The sequence below is a fragment of the Miscanthus floridulus genome, chromosome 6 (genome assembly GCF_019320115.1).
Source record: "Miscanthus floridulus cultivar M001 chromosome 6, ASM1932011v1, whole genome shotgun sequence".
NCBI classification, from domain to species: Eukaryota; Viridiplantae; Streptophyta; class Magnoliopsida; order Poales; family Poaceae; genus Miscanthus; species Miscanthus floridulus.
This window is the reverse complement of record NC_089585.1, coordinates 121,945,665-121,961,038: the sequence shown is the minus strand read 5'-3', so window position 1 is coordinate 121,961,038 and position 15,374 is coordinate 121,945,665. Positions and strand designations below refer to the sequence as shown.

General features: G+C 42.9%; 1 protein-coding gene across 1 annotated transcript; it reads left to right on the top strand.

Moving 5' to 3' along the window:
- Positions 1-10,738: 10,738 nt before the first annotated feature.
- LOC136456795 (ubiquitin-conjugating enzyme E2 7) lies at positions 10,739-15,026 on the top strand. Its single transcript, XM_066456780.1, has 6 exons — positions 10,739-11,022; positions 11,135-11,237; positions 13,241-13,338; positions 13,429-13,529; positions 13,988-14,065; positions 14,538-15,026. The coding sequence occupies exons 1-6, from the start codon at positions 10,971-10,973 to the stop codon at positions 14,613-14,615; spliced, it is 510 nt and encodes a 169-aa protein (XP_066312877.1). The 5' UTR covers positions 10,739-10,970; the 3' UTR covers positions 14,616-15,026.
- Positions 15,027-15,374: the final 348 nt, after the last annotated feature.

Here is a 15,374-nt window from a genome sequence, read left to right as displayed (position 1 = left end):
TGACTTCTATAGGATGAGGTGCCCTTTAATACGTTTTTATGTTGTCGAGTTCCACCTGCCAGATAGAGTTGCACGCCAATTTAGAGTGAGACAGCTTTGGCCAACGACTCCATTCTCGACTAGCGTTGACTTGCACAAGTAAGTGTTTTGCTATTTCAAATGTCTCATGATGGTCCATTTCCATTAATATGGTGACATGTACATGGATTCAAGTAACGATGACATACGTGCAGGTTGGATCATCAGAAGAACAGAAAGATTTTTGACTAGGAGAATCACCGCTAGTACTACATTGAGCAATGGGAGGAGATGCACGACAACGTGGATGAGAACAACGAACCGCACATGAACCTTGAGTTCAGGCGGTACCAAGCTTGGTACCAACGTGCGACACGTTGCAGGCTGAGGGTACAGTGGATAGAAGATGACTACGCCGACATCGAGTCCTCTGACGATGAAGACACGACGTACGACCAATCTACTCGTGTAGGAAGGCAGGTGGAGGCAGGACCAATCTTAGACATAGTGGTAAGTCAATTGCCTTATATTTATACGTTAAGTTGAATACCATTATATTATGCGTTAGAGGTATCTATTTTAGTTAGTGCCACCTTTGACCCGTAGCATCCTTATAATACGTTAGATTGTTGTACAAAAGAAAACAAAACCTATTGCTATCTGTTCAGGAGTATTATTACTGAGAACTTTGTTGCAGGGCAATACCCTCAAATGTTCCGTTGAAGACATTGAGTGCTTTCATCCGAGAGTCAGGGACGATGACACACGTAGCTTCCTAGACGTAAGATTCAAAATATTCTTTCAAACATATTATTAATATGTTATATTCTTTCAGTTAAAATAATTTTATACAATAGAGGTTGTCACGTTGGCTACGCCGTACGGCTGCTCGTTGTGGTTGCAGGACAGACACGATGCAAGACGTGTACATTCCTTCCACAGGCAGAGGAGGCTTAGGTTCCTCTAGCCAAGCAGCTACAGGGGGACGAGGATGAGGACGATGACGATGACGACGTGGACCAGAGGCACGAGGAGCTTGGCCCCTCTCAGCTCCAGGACGCTCTCTCGACTTAGTCTACACAGCATCCAGGCACTAGGCGACGCCGTCCACCTGACCCTTACACTCCAGGTACCAACGCTCTTGGTCACAAGGGTAAGGGTAAGACTAGGAGGCAGTGAGGGTTTGTGGTAGATATTAGTATGTACTATTATGGATTTTGTAGTCACTTTCCTGTAACTATTTGAGACTGTATGGACATTGTAGACTATTTGGACTATACAGGATATGTTATATTGATTGTGATGTTCGTTGTGGTTGCATTGTGCTCTTTAGACGATTAAATATTTGGATTATATAATGATGTCTCTGTTTGTAACTGTGGATGCTTCTGAAACAAGGGAAACTCTTGCGAATTTTTTTAGTGAATCATTAATTATACTACACTGCTAAAAAGACACAAATATAGTACACAGATTAAATATAATATCATTAGAACGTGTATAGTCCAATCATATCGTACAGACTGTCGGGAGTTCCAACGTGCGTCGACAGCCGGCCAGCAAAAACCCAGTTGTCGGGACTTTCGACGGCCACAGTCACTGCGCAGGCTAAGTGACTGGGCGTCAGGACTTTCGGCATGAGTCGTGACTTCCGACGGTCGGGAGTTCCGACGTACGTCGTGACTTTCGACACCAACAGTCACTGAAAAATATTCTGCGTGCTCGTGGAGTGCTAGAGTGTCTCTCTTTTGATTTTATTTTTATGCTTGAGCACTCTATCTTTCTCAGACCAACTTCAAAAACAAAAATAAAACTTTTGAAGAGCGCTTTGAGTTTGTCCGCCTTCACAACTTTAAGAATTGAGGGATACCATTTCATCTTTATCAACTCTTTGAATCTTTTATGGGACTAATAGCTACGACATATCTCATTAAGATCATATTAGTCCCTAATTTGGATGTCATCAATACACCAAAACCCACATAGATGGCAAATGCACATTCAAATTCTCAGTCTAAAACATACTGAGTAAGCAACTCATCATTCGAGTACCAGTCTTCTACCATAACCTTGTTGCTGTGGCTAGGCTCACCTGCATTGCTCTGACCTACGTATCGCCTGTAGTAAGCGGCCTCTGCTTCATCTGTGGTTTCTGCGGCTTGAGTGAAGAACGCGTTGTCATCCTCTGCCTGCTAGCCCGCCTCTGCTAGAGCAATGAGCTCGCTCTGTCTGCCTCATTAGCCTCCTCCGCCTGCAAGCCCGCCTCTGCTAGAGCGATGAGCTCGCTCAGTCTGCTAGTGTCTTCCTCTGCCTCCTCTGCTTGCAAACCCGAGAGGGAGGAGAAAGAAGAGGAAGAAGGCTTAGGCAGGAAGGTTGGGGCCGGGGTTAAAACACCACCTCGGTGCCAAGCTCGATGCCAGGATCTACGGCGCCGAACTGCCTGCCAAGTCACAGTCACGTCTGCGTCGAGCCCAAGACCTCGGCGCCAGCAACGATGGCGCCGAGCTAATGGTCCAGATTTTAAAATCTTACCTCAAGAAGCATATTTATGAAAAAAAAATTCAAAAAAGGGCTAAAAAATAAAAAAATTCTATGCGTGTGGGAGGAGCGCCTTGGATAGAATTATGGAGGGCGCGGTGTTCCAATGGGAAAGGCTAAATCGTCTGAGTCGAATGGATCGAAGAATGTAGCGGCACTGGTCGACGTGCACCGCAAAGCTACAAAAAAATATGATTTATTAGATATTGTATAATACCAAATATGATATTTTTCTTATAACCGTACCCCTCCAGAGCATATAAGGAGGGGCAGGGTCCTCTAGTCGACATTTTCATACGGATCCTAGGCTTAGCCTAAGGCATCTGATCATACGCAATACGATCCACAAAGACACAAGACGTAGGGTTTTACGTCAAGCTGACGGTCCGAACCTGTCTAATCGCTGTCTCTTAGGTTCTGTATCACCATCCGGTTCCTTTATGTGCACCTCCACCGATTCATCTACTACCATGAGTATACCCTTCAATAGATTATCGGACGTATTTCATCGACAACTACCAAGCTTCGTAACCATAAAAATGTGAAAACTTTCAAATCGAGTTTGAAGTTCGCTGAGGGAAAATATATTTGTCCTCCTTTCGGATTAGGAGCATTTGTACTTTAGTTATTGGATTGTCTATAGCGTGTCCTTATTTTTGTATGTACCGTGTCTCAAAAGTAACGAAACAGATTCCAAACACCAAACCTCGGCCCATTTTTGTTGCGCTGTGTGCCTGTGACCCAAATGGACTCATTTTGGATGGGCTAAACAAATTGAAGGTGACTGATTTTCGGCTTTCCACTAACTGATGAGAAGCCCATGTATCATGCTTTATAAGCTGTATAGCTGTATTTAATTTCTTCGTACGTGCACATTGACTCACCCACACCCACACCCACACCCACACCCACACCCACACCCGATGTTGATTTTAGCTTAAAAGCAAAATGAAATTTTGATTTCTCCCTTCGATGTTCTCCATCTTTTTTTAACAAAAACGAACAAACTCTCGTTTAAGTATCTGCTGTGAAGCTATGGCAACTCGAACAGTTCCTTGTCCTTATTTTTTTATTAGTTAAAAATGCTATTGAATATCTACTCAAGGTCATCCTCATCTTTATCACAATGTCAATCGGAGTTTTATTAGATTCATGCTTGATTACCCACATTACTTTGTACATGTGTGCTACAGTTACACGTGTCTGTTGCATGTGAAAACCTTTATGTGGGCGAATCTAAATTCAGTGAGAGCGGTTTTATGGAGCAGCCATGGACACCTCCGCTGTGATTCGTGCATTCAGAATTTGTCCACACGCATGCATCTAGCACGTGGAATTGTTGCTTAGAGCATCCATAGCGTGGGATGATTTCCGTCGGCCTTAAGTCCTAGGTGGCAATCTTAGGGTCAGTCTTATACATATCACTTACCAAAGCTCGACCTTAATCGAAATAGCTTAAGATTGAGCCTCAAGGTTAGGACCCAACCTCGACAAATAAAAAACTTGGGTTGGTTGACGTTGACGATGTGAGCAGAGACAGGGTTGAGCTAGAGGGTGGCATGTGTCCTGGCCACTGTCCGCTGGGGAACTTGCAGTGGAGATGACCAGAGAGGAGATTGCGGTGCTGGCATTCGCAAAGGGAGGCGCTTCGGTGTGGCGAGGGGCGGCGTTGTAAGTGGGCAAAGGGAGAAACTTCAGCCAAGGAGGGGCGGCACTAGTAGTGGGCAAATGGGCGGCGGTGGAAGCGGGATAGAGGTTGGTGGTAGAGGGCAGATGGAGGGGTGGCGCTAGAAGCGCGGGGGAAGGGGGAGGGGAGGGGGAGAGGGGGAGGGTAGAGACAACGGCGGCCCCTCCGCTCCGTGCGGATAAGGAAGAAAGGGAGATGGATCTCATGTTAAGATTTAGATAAAACCTAAAACATAACAGGGGGTTGATATTTTATTCAATAGGACCGAACTTAAAGTCAGGGTCAGCCTTAAATAAACAAACAAAAACTAGAGCTCTTTCAGGTGTTAGATGCATGCGCATAGACACGTATTGTGAACCCACAGCAAAGTGTCCATGGCTGCTAATTGAGAACGTTTGTACTAGCTTTTTTTTCACACAGGTTTACACAGTGTTCGAATCAGACCAAATGGAAATTAGCGAGTATTATTATATTCGGCTGTATTAAGGGCCTGTTTGGCACAGCTCACAACAGCTTCATAAGCTGTTGTGAGCTGTTTTATTTGCCAAACACTTATTTTTAAAACAACTTTTTTCACACAGGTTTATCCATGAAGTTGTTTTTCTCCTACTCTCATAAAGACATGAGTTGAGATAAAGCTGAAAAAGGTAACTTATCCTAGCTCTTTTCCTCATTTCTCTCTCCCATCCATACATGAAGTTGTTTTGCCAAACAGTTTTTCCAAAACAGCTCAGCTTCACCTAGAAAATTGCTCATGAAGCTGTTTTAAAAAAAATTGCTTTACTAGCCGTGCCAAATAGGCCATAAGTAATACATGCTTGTACAAAGCGATGGTACATCTTCTCACCTTCCTAACCTCTACCTCGCCAAAGTTCAGTTGCTGGAGGTAGACGTAACCGTCATCAACGCCAACCAAGCTGTCGTTATCGATCTTCAGGCCGAGCCGCCTATTGTGGTGAGAAGTTCAGCACACACTACCTCTCTCCTTTGCACCGCCCGTAGTTCCTGCAAATAACTGCAGCTGCGATAACATACAAGTACAGTGTGTTCCCAGACCCTAGTGCAGCATGCAAAGCATAGATGCTGCAGACTGCAGTCCATGAAGACACCTTAAAGTACTTTGCCACGTTACATTTGTTGGCTAATTAACTGCGGTGCTGGTGTCATGGTTAGATCATGGTTAATGGTTATGCAATGCTAGTTCAGATTTTCCTTCGGATAACAAAAGTTCCTTCCTGCCAACATCTCATGCATGCCTGCAAACGTGACATATCTGAACTTCATGCAAATTTTATTTTTTGAAACGGAACCGGCACGAGAGCTACCTGTTATATTAAAAAGAAAGAAAGCATAGAAAGGCACTGTACAAACGTATATACACAGAAAGTACAAGCGAACGCAAAGGTCCGAACGTCTCGGCTCAGGAGACCTCACATCAAGGGCGCAATAATAATTCATGCAATTAGTAAACCTTGCAACTTTGCAAGTTGCAACAAACCTGTTCACGTTAAGATACTTCTAGAAGTTAAATTTATTTGCACGGACGATCCTATGGACTCCCGTTGTCGCGAAGTCAGCACACCAACGACGTCAGTCTTACGATGCCAGCCGATGTGATCAGGTCAGTCAGACGGTCAGACCGAGAGGCGAGAGGCTGCTGATCAAAAGAACGCTGAAAGATAAGGCTTTTTAACCCTAACGCCCGGCTAGATTCGGCTTGCCTGAAAGGCCAAGATCCAAACAGCAAAGGTCACCGAAAAAAGAGAGGATCTGTGCCTCTGCGGGCTGCGGCTCGTGTAGTCTGCGAGGTCCACCGGCGTCGCCGGAGACCGCACTATTGGTGGCACGAAGCGTGCGACTTCTGCTCTTGTGCTCGTACGATCCGCTCCGGCGGCACCCGCATGTTCCGATCGTTATCTATCCTATTCCTATCGCGCTTTGGACCGGACTGGCTCCGGTGGTGGCGTTGGGGCCGCCCGGGAAAACGATGGCCGTCCAATCGTCGCCTCGCCGGGGAAAAGCGGCTCTGCCGAAATTGTAGTTTCTGGTGACGTGCAGTGCAGTGCATCACGTTTTTGGGACTGCGAAAGTTGCGTCCTTTTTGTTTGCTTGATGACTTGTTATTATTCGCTCTGCACCTGGGCTTGATCCGCCAGAAATGTATAAAACCATGGAGCTAGCTTTGGCCGGCCGCCGGCTAGTGACTACTGACTACTTGGACGTGAGCTAGTTCCGGGTTTGGCTGGCTTGCATACCCTGTTGCTATGGAAATTATGGATTAGTAGATTGTTTGACATGTTGATGTAGTCAATAAAAAGCTTGTGTGTTTTGCTGAAAGGAATAGCTTGCATGTTGAGATATATAGCTAGTGGAGTCGGCCCGTCCTAAGAAATCTGGGAGCCTTATGCTACTATGACAGATCCTAACCGAAGCCCTAAAGTTAATAAGCTTGAATAAAATGGTAACAATCCATATCGACAACATTTTTTAGCAAAACAAGTTCAGAAAAACCTGATTATTTGAGGTCGAAAAAATAATTCTACCCACGACTACCCTATGGACGAGTCAAACATGCATTTTCCAAGTCGGTCTCAGACTTGAGCAGGCCACCTAATTTTTTTTTACTTGGAAAACGAATAACATAAATACTTCGGGCTAGGCTTAGGTTGAGAAGGACGGGCCAAAACCCAGTAGACTCGAGCTAGGCCCATGGGTTGAGCCAAGCTCAATTTACTCGGATTTATCCATACATTAAACTATAATAATGTATTATTACCTCCATATAGGAAGGCAGCTCAAAATATCTTTAAATTTTACCAAATTTGTGGAAGTGGTATCAATATTTATGTCCCTAAATATGTATACGATGGAAATATATTTGATGACGAATAATAATATGATAAATACCAGTATAGTTCTATATAAATTTAATCAAATTTAAAATGATTCCGCTTAGCGTTGTATGCTATAAATTGTATTTTTTTCTAGAACCGAGAAATTACTTTGCAACCCAAGATACAAGAAGAATAAACCTACCAGTGTGAGATTTTTTTTGAATCATGTGTCAGAATTATTGGCAACATTAACATAGCTCGATTGATTAACGGAATGACCTTGTGGTTCCTTATTCTTCACTGTCCCTTCTTCTTCTTTTTTTACGTTTTCATAATTAGAAGTGTGTTACCGGCTTGTAGAGTGCATTAAAACACTCCACATGAGAGAAGAGTTTAACCATTCTTTTCGCTACTCCTATATTATAAGGCAGCGGGCCCGGAAACCAAAATCCAAAATCCAAACATAGCCTGCTGTGTTTTTATACTGCTTGGATCTCAAGGTTGGCTGACCGAGCAACCGGCGTCGCAAATCGGATGCTGGGACACTGCGGTGTAGGCAGATTTCCAACACTTTCATCTTAGGCCCTGACGCCATGTTTAGAACATTATTTCTTTCCTGTTATTTATGTTTTATTTAAGTAAGACCGAACTAACCTATGCTTGTTTTGCAAACAGGCTTTTAGGACCTGTTTCGCAGATCCCCCACTTCTAGATTCTTTGGCTCCCCTCCTGGACTGATTCTACTTGCTAATGGTAGAGGAGCAGGTTGGGGAGCGGTTGAGAATTGATTAAAAATGATTCTTGTGGGTTTTGAATAAGGAGCGGTGGAGAGCAGATTTTTTTAGCTCCCGCCTTCTAGTGTAAATGGAGAAGCAATTCTTGCTTTCTTTCCACCTAAATCTGTGCGAGATTCAGCTATCTGGCCGAGGAGGAGTGATTCTCATGAAGAATCAATTATAGAGAGCCCTACAAAACATCTCCTTTAGAGCATCTCCAAAAAACTCTCCATATCCTTTCTAAATGCTAGGAATAGAGGTTTTGGTGAAAAATTACGTTCCGACAGCTTCTCTAAATGGTCATATAAATATAGCTATTTTCTATTCTGGATTTTTCGCTAGCCAAAAATAGAAGATAAGAATGGCTTTCTAGAGTGTGCATAAGATATAGAAAAACTGTTGGAGAGTGAAAAGATATAGAAAACAATTTTTATGCAAATGGCTCTTCAAATTATAATTTAGAGAGTGAGATTTAGAAATACTCTTTGAGATGAGACAGCGGAACGGATCCCAAATACTTGGCCCAATTTAGAGGCCTCTAGCGAATGGGGATCCGCCTGCGGTACGTCGATACTTGCTCATATATCTAGAGCCTGTTTGAATCCCTGATATAAAGTTTTATCATTAAGCTTAATCACTTAAGCTCTTGAGATTCAAATCAGGAGGTTTGAAATATCATCTAAAGTTTAGCTAACCTCGTAAAAAGATTCTTTAGTTCATAAGACACAAATGAGCTAAAGTAACCTAAAATTTAGTCATTATATTTAGCCAATCTTTAGAGACGAGATTGAAACACGACCGAAGAACACCAGCTCGCTGAGGTAGGCAAGGAGAGAACAAGCACCACATGGTGCCGTGCCATGGTGGGCTCCTCTTGGGCGAGCAAGTTGCCGATTCCGACCCGGGGGTCTGTTCCCCTTACGCAAAGGGGAAGGGACGGCACGGAACGCCACGGCGGTCCGCGGGCTCATCATCATTTCGCGCTGGCCGGCGTGGGCAAAGCAACGGATGGCTGGGGTGCCTGCCGCGCGCGGCGAGGGTGCGGAGCGCGCGCGCACGCGACCCTTGTCGGCCCATTTGCCCGAAACGTTCGTCCCGTTCCAGTGCCCCTCCCGTTGGCGCGTTGCCGTCGACGTCTGCCTCCTGGCGTTCACGAGGAGGGCACCGCTCCGCCCCGTCCGCGCAATCTTCCTGCCTGCCCGTGGCCGAGCCCTGTCATGTGTAAACAGCCTCCTCCGTCCAATCCATCGTACTCCTATTTATAAAAACAGCTCGTCCATCGCGGGGGGCCAGGGATGGCCGAAGCATGCAGGTTCAATGGCTGGACAGAACACGACGGCTGGGTAGCTTCGCTGAAAAAACAAAACGAAATACTATTCTACTGAAAAGTATGAATTATAACACAAGAGCCATTTGTCGACAGTGTCCTTTCTTTATTCTGCGCACAGCACTCATGGTGCAGAAACACTGAAACAGCATGTCGGCCAGTCCGCGGAGGCGGCTCCAGGACGGTGATTCCGAGCTTTCGATCGGTCAGCCTTCTTCCAGGAAGCGTTAACAATTCCCCCTCTGCTAGACTGAAACCGATTGTCCCACCTGTCAACATGGGCCAGCTGCCGTAGACGTGTAGTTCTTGTGTTTTCCATTTGTTGATTGTTTGGTGCAGAGTTTGATTTAGTTTGGTATTAGTAATATCATTTGAATGTCAGTGCTCATGTGGGCTAGCATATTTATGGCGTTGTGGGCCTTTTTGAGATAGACGGTATGTTCGCTGGTTGGTTTCTGAGCTGATAAGTCCGGTTGGTGCTGGTTTGTTGTGAGAGAAAAATAATGTTGGCTGACTGATAAACCCTCGCTGAAACCAACAAGCGAACACGCTGAGAGGCGCCAAATCTTCCCTGATGACCATTTCGTCGTGTTTGCAGAGAACAAACACAGTAGTGGAACAGCATTCGTGTACTTCTCAGATTGAGTTCTTGAGCGCCAAATCCAAATGGAAGTACTCGCGCTTATTAATTGTAAAGTTACAAATAGGTTTTGCTACCTCGGTCCAAAAAAATGATTATGGATTTAGTTAAAACCAAACTATTTTAAGTTTAACTGAGTTTATTAAAATAGCATCAACATTTATAACGCCAATTAGATGTAGATGAAAATATGTTTCATGACGAATTTAGTGGTACCTGTTTATTATGATTAGTATTAGTATTTTCATATAAATTTGATCAAAATTAGCATACTTTAACAATGTTCTATAATTGCAACGCATGGAGTACCAAATAGCATGTGTTCCAAAAAAAAAGGAGTACCAAATAGCAGTAATGCTTGGATGCGTGAGACTTGGCCTTGTTTGGGGAAGCTTCTTGTAGCATTTGCTTCTCCACAGAAGCTCGGAAGCCATAAGCTTTCCCAAACAAAGTTGCTTCTTTAATTTGACAAAAAAACTCCAAAAATTACACTTTATACTAAAAGCAGAGAAATTTCCTTAGAGCAATTTCTTGAGCTTTTTAAGGAAGATTGTTTAAAAGGTGCTTTCGAAAAAGCTACCGATCGCTCAATCAGGGCCTTTACCCGATTTTGTTTAAAAATGGTTCCCTCTAGTGCTATCTTAATGATAAAAGAGTTTGAAATCTCTATCTCTATTCTAATATTAAAGAGTGAAACGTTTCTTTTGGCCCGCTTTTCTACCTCCTAAATTTATTTTTTCATCTTTTTTTTACTTTCTACTAAACTGTCGTCATACACATCGTATCCCGTATATAATTTGGACTCATGATCTCGTATATAACCCAAATTCAGTTCAAGTCCGATTCACTTTTTTTCCCCCAAACCTCCCCAGACTGACCCATCTCCATAAATAGGCTATCCACTGGGTAGCAGACCAGAGAAGGCAGGCAGAGGCAGAGCAGGCACCCTACCAGTCAACCACCGCTTCGTTCTCCGTTCTCCCCCACCCCGCTCGCCTCCTCCTGATTCGGCCCATCTTCCCCGAGCTCCGCCGCACCTCACGTCTATAAATAAGGCGCCCGCGGTGCCCATCAATTCGCGTCACCGCGTCCCGAGAGCGCGAATCATTCCGCGCGACGCAAAACCCTAGCCCATCCACCGATCCCTGTCATGGCGGCCACCAGCAGCCAGGCGAGCCTCCTCCTGCAGAAGCAGCTCAGAGGTGCGGCCCGCCGGAGTTCCCGTTCATCGGTTTCCGCTCGATTTTTTTTCCTCCTTGCGGATTGTTTGTCTGATTGACTTGGGGTTGGTTTGCCGTATGGTGATTGCCGCAGATCTCGCGAAGCACCCGGTGGATGGGTTCTCGGCTGGGCTGGTCGACGACAGCAACGTCTTCGAGTGGCAGGTCACCATCATCGGACCGCCTGACACCCTATAGTGAGTCAGATCCTCTCCATTTGAAGCGTGCTTTCATGCCTTGTCTGGATGAATTGCCTGTTTGTTGTGTCGGTGCCATGCCCTATGGACTATGAATCTATGATGGTGTTTGTGTGTTACTGTGGACCGGAAGCCGCGATTGAAAATCTTACTATACGGGATTGATTTCTGGTGGAGGCTGGTGTGGGGCGGAATTTTCTTTGCTTGTTGCTTGTTGTAGCGGGTAGCGTACTCCTAGTACATCAACTTGGCGACATGTCCGGTGCCCAGTTCCATCGAGTTTGTTTGGTTCTAGGTGCGCGGCCTGCTCTGTTAATCTGCTAATAGTTCTGTTTTCTTTAAATATGTTCATAGCTGTATCAGTACAGAATCGGGGTCTTCAATTGCTTATCAGGGCCTAGGGAATTGTTAATCGGAGTTCAGGGATAAACTGTGTATATTCTGAATTGGGGTTTGTATTGAAAGATGGGCTAAAATAGGCACCATAGGCATGCTGCTGGTTGTTTAGAATAGGTTCTGCGTCATGTTAGGAAATGTGACTATGTATGTTTGGAGTTCGTAGCAGATAGTTGTGACCATTTATCGTTTCTGTAATTTAATATTGAATGAATTGTGCTACTTGACCCAAGTAGAGTCACCTTAATTTTGTCAACCTGTTTGATGCATGAGCAGAATTTTAATAGCAGACAGTCTTTCTGCCCAGGTTTGAAATTTGATTGTAGGTAGAGATAAAATACATGAATCCTAATTCCTATGTGAATTCTTTTACTACTAATTACTGAAATACATTATGAACTAGAATGGTCACTGGATGCTGTAAATATGCCTTCTATTTTTTGGAGTTCTGCGTACGCAAAAAAACATTCGGGTCACTGATAATCTGATACTAATAAATTTGAAAGAACACTAGTGTTGGTAAATGAGTTCACTGTATATGCACATTTGTAAATGCCTGCTGTGTTTGATAACTGTTTTATCATTCATAAAGATGGGTTGGTTTGTATTGAGAGAGCATGCAGCATACTAGGAACTTAGGAAGTCACTTGAATAGCCTGCCACTAGCTGAAGTGTGTGGAATTTTTTGTGATACCTTAACTACATAATCAGAAGTAGTGTGCCTCTGGGGTTTTTCTTATCTGTCAGCTTTTTTTCTGCTGCATATTTAAAATTGGTTATATAAAATTGAACATTTCCGATATTGACATGCTCGTTCAATTTGGTTACATTTTATGAAGAAAATTCATTTCTAATTGATAGCAAAGTCAGACTTAAAAGGTACCATGATTATTATAAATGCCTCTTAGTACAACCAAGATGAATGAAAAGGTGGCCTGACGCCAAATAAACAGGAATGTTAGACTGGAAGTGTTTATTGTGAAGTATGTTCTCTTTGATAAATCCTGATCAAGCGTTAGGATGAGTAACTTATAGCATTGATAGAGTTATAATAATGCATTCTTAATTTTTTTACTGGCTGGCTACTCGCAAGCTGCAGAATCTCTTGCAGCATAATTCTCCATTTGAACTAAGGGGCTAGCAAACAGCGGAGCTATTAGTTATTTGTTTTTGTTTTTGTTTTTGTTTTTGTACTGCTGAAATGTGAATGTTCACTCTGTTGCAAATAAAACAGAGTACTGCAAGGAAAGTTGAAGTGGAACCTAAAGAATATCCCAAGGAGTTTGGTTGTGTGTGATCAATGTATTTTCAAGTTTAATGCATTCCTTGATTGATATTTTATTGGCTTCAAAGAGATGTTTACCAGTGCCGGTCTCGTCAATTGCCTGGTTACACTAGTTGATCACATATCAATCTGAAATTAAAGTGTCTGAGTTCTGAATGAAAAAAAATCAGCTAACACTGTCTGAACTACTAACAGACCTTAAACATGATACTGGTGTTTGCTGTCCTTGTATTTATCTTGAAGCATTGCATTCATGCAGTCATGTAAATAGTATTGTCTTTATCTTCTGAGCAACACACTAATATTAATCTTTACTTTGCAGTGATGGAGGGTATTTTAATGCGATAATGAGCTTCCCACAAAATTACCCAAATAGCCCGCCATCAGTCAGATTCACCTCTGAAATGTGGCATCCAAATGGTTGGCTTTTTATTAGTGAAAATTGTATTTATTTACTTGATCTGCAGTTATGTTTTCTGACATCATGCATAATATTTGGGGAAATGCCAGTTTATCCGGATGGGCGGGTGTGTATCTCTATCCTTCACCCACCGGGTGAAGATCCAAACGGTTACGAGCTCGCAAGTGAGCGTTGGACACCTGTGCACACTGTACGGCTTCGTATACTATGTTTACATACATACCTTTTTTCCCCCCATTTTTATCTTCTGTTCTCCACTATGAAGCCCTTGTTATATTACTGAAATTTACTGAGATTCATCATCAAAACAACATTCAGAAGTTCACTGGTAGATCTGTAATCATGAATGTGGTTAATTGCCAGTGAATCATATATTGAAATATTGTCGTATAGCCTGATACAATGCTTCCCCATAACTAAGCAATTAGGAATCCTGAGCAACTTGAGGTAGAACAGTGAATTCCTGATTTTTTGATTCATCATCAGGTCTTGAAGAGTTTGTTATATTTGCCTAGCTTCCACTAGATAGATAGAGAATGCTCTGTTTTGGTCTCAAGGTAGAATAATAAACAGAAGACTTCTTTCATGAGTGAATACTTTTGTAAGCTATCACTAGTTGTTAAGTTGATGGTTGTTATACATTTGCAGGTTGAAAGCATAGTTCTGAGCATTATATCAATGCTCTCTAGTCCAAATGACGAGTCTCCAGCAAACATTGAGGCAGCTGTAAGTTCACCTAATAATTTTCTTTATGCTTTGCACAAAAAAAAGAACAATTTACTTTATACTGATTTGGTTTACTGGACCTCTACTTGTGGGCTGCTATAATATCAAATACTTCATGTTTGTGTCCAGTTGTATTTGCCACCAATTTGTAGTTGTAAAATGACAAGTTTATTTGTGTTATACGACAAGATAGCATGCTAGTATTAAAGAAGAAATCAGTGCTGAGATGTCTCAAACAAGTGTCTTAGTGTCACCAACTCATTGAAAATTGAGTTCCGGGAGTTCTCAAATAACTTGTGTTACTCTTGAAATGTCATGAATTTATTATTTGCTTAATTCCGTTGGACATCTCATGCATCGATGCATCATCACTTTCATCCAGATATCCTTGTAGTGTTGCGTGAGGACTTTCTGTCACTACAATGTTGCAAAGTGCCTCTTTGTTTCTGAAAACCAGTTATTTCTCATGCAGAAGGAATGGAGGGAGAAGAGGGAGGATTTCAAGAAAAAGGTGCGGCGCATCGTACGGAAATCACAGGAAATGTTCTGAAGAAAATGGGAGTACTGGGGAAGTTAACCATGCCATGTCAAGCTGCAAGATTTTGCTGCCAATCTCAAATTGCTCATCTGACACCAGCATCTTGTGTATTTTCCATTTAGTGCCTGTCCATTGGTGATAGTTGCCTCAGAAATGCATTAGGACATGGTCTGTTCGACTGTTCTGAAGGGTCTGTTTGTATCGTGTGGCTTGGGCTCTACTAATGTTGACAAACCTGAAGTGACCAGTTATCGTAACTTTGGTGGTGAACCTGGTACAAGCAGGCGCCATTCCTGTCAGCTAATAGTTGAGAAAACATATCAGTGAAATTGTGCATTTGTTAGCGTAATGAGGCAGTTCCATATTGTTACTTCTGCTAATTGTCTACAGTTTCTTGAATGCATTGCAGAGTAACCGACGAAATTATTGAACACAGATTTATACTGAACTACGAGTGCAGTATGAATGGCAAGGCTCGTGTAAAATTACATATAAATCAATTGAGCTGTGTTGAATGCAACAATTTGATGCTGCCTTTTCTGTTTCTATCCAATCACAAGAGCAAAACAGAATCACTGTTGTGCCGACTATCAACATTTGATGAAACGAACAATAGACCACAGTCAGAATCACAATGTTGTGCCGAGTACCAACATTTGATGAAACGAACAATAGACCACTGTCAACGTACGTAGCTTTTCTCTGACTGAATGGTTCCATCTTCCATAATCCATAAAAAAATAATTCTTTTAGGGCACTCCCAATGTAGAA

Excerpts from the sequence above, each read along its gene's own strand:
- LOC136456795 (XM_066456780.1), top strand. The coding sequence starts at position 10,971 with ATGGCGGCCACCAGCAGCCAGGCGAGCCTCCTCCTGCAGAAGCAGCTC. Across the intron at positions 11,238-13,240 it reads GGACCGCCTGACACCCTATA|TGATGGAGGGTATTTTAATG; the intron begins GTGAGTCAGATC and ends TTTACTTTGCAG. Across the intron at positions 14,066-14,537 it reads CAGCAAACATTGAGGCAGCT|AAGGAATGGAGGGAGAAGAG; the intron begins GTAAGTTCACCT and ends TTTCTCATGCAG.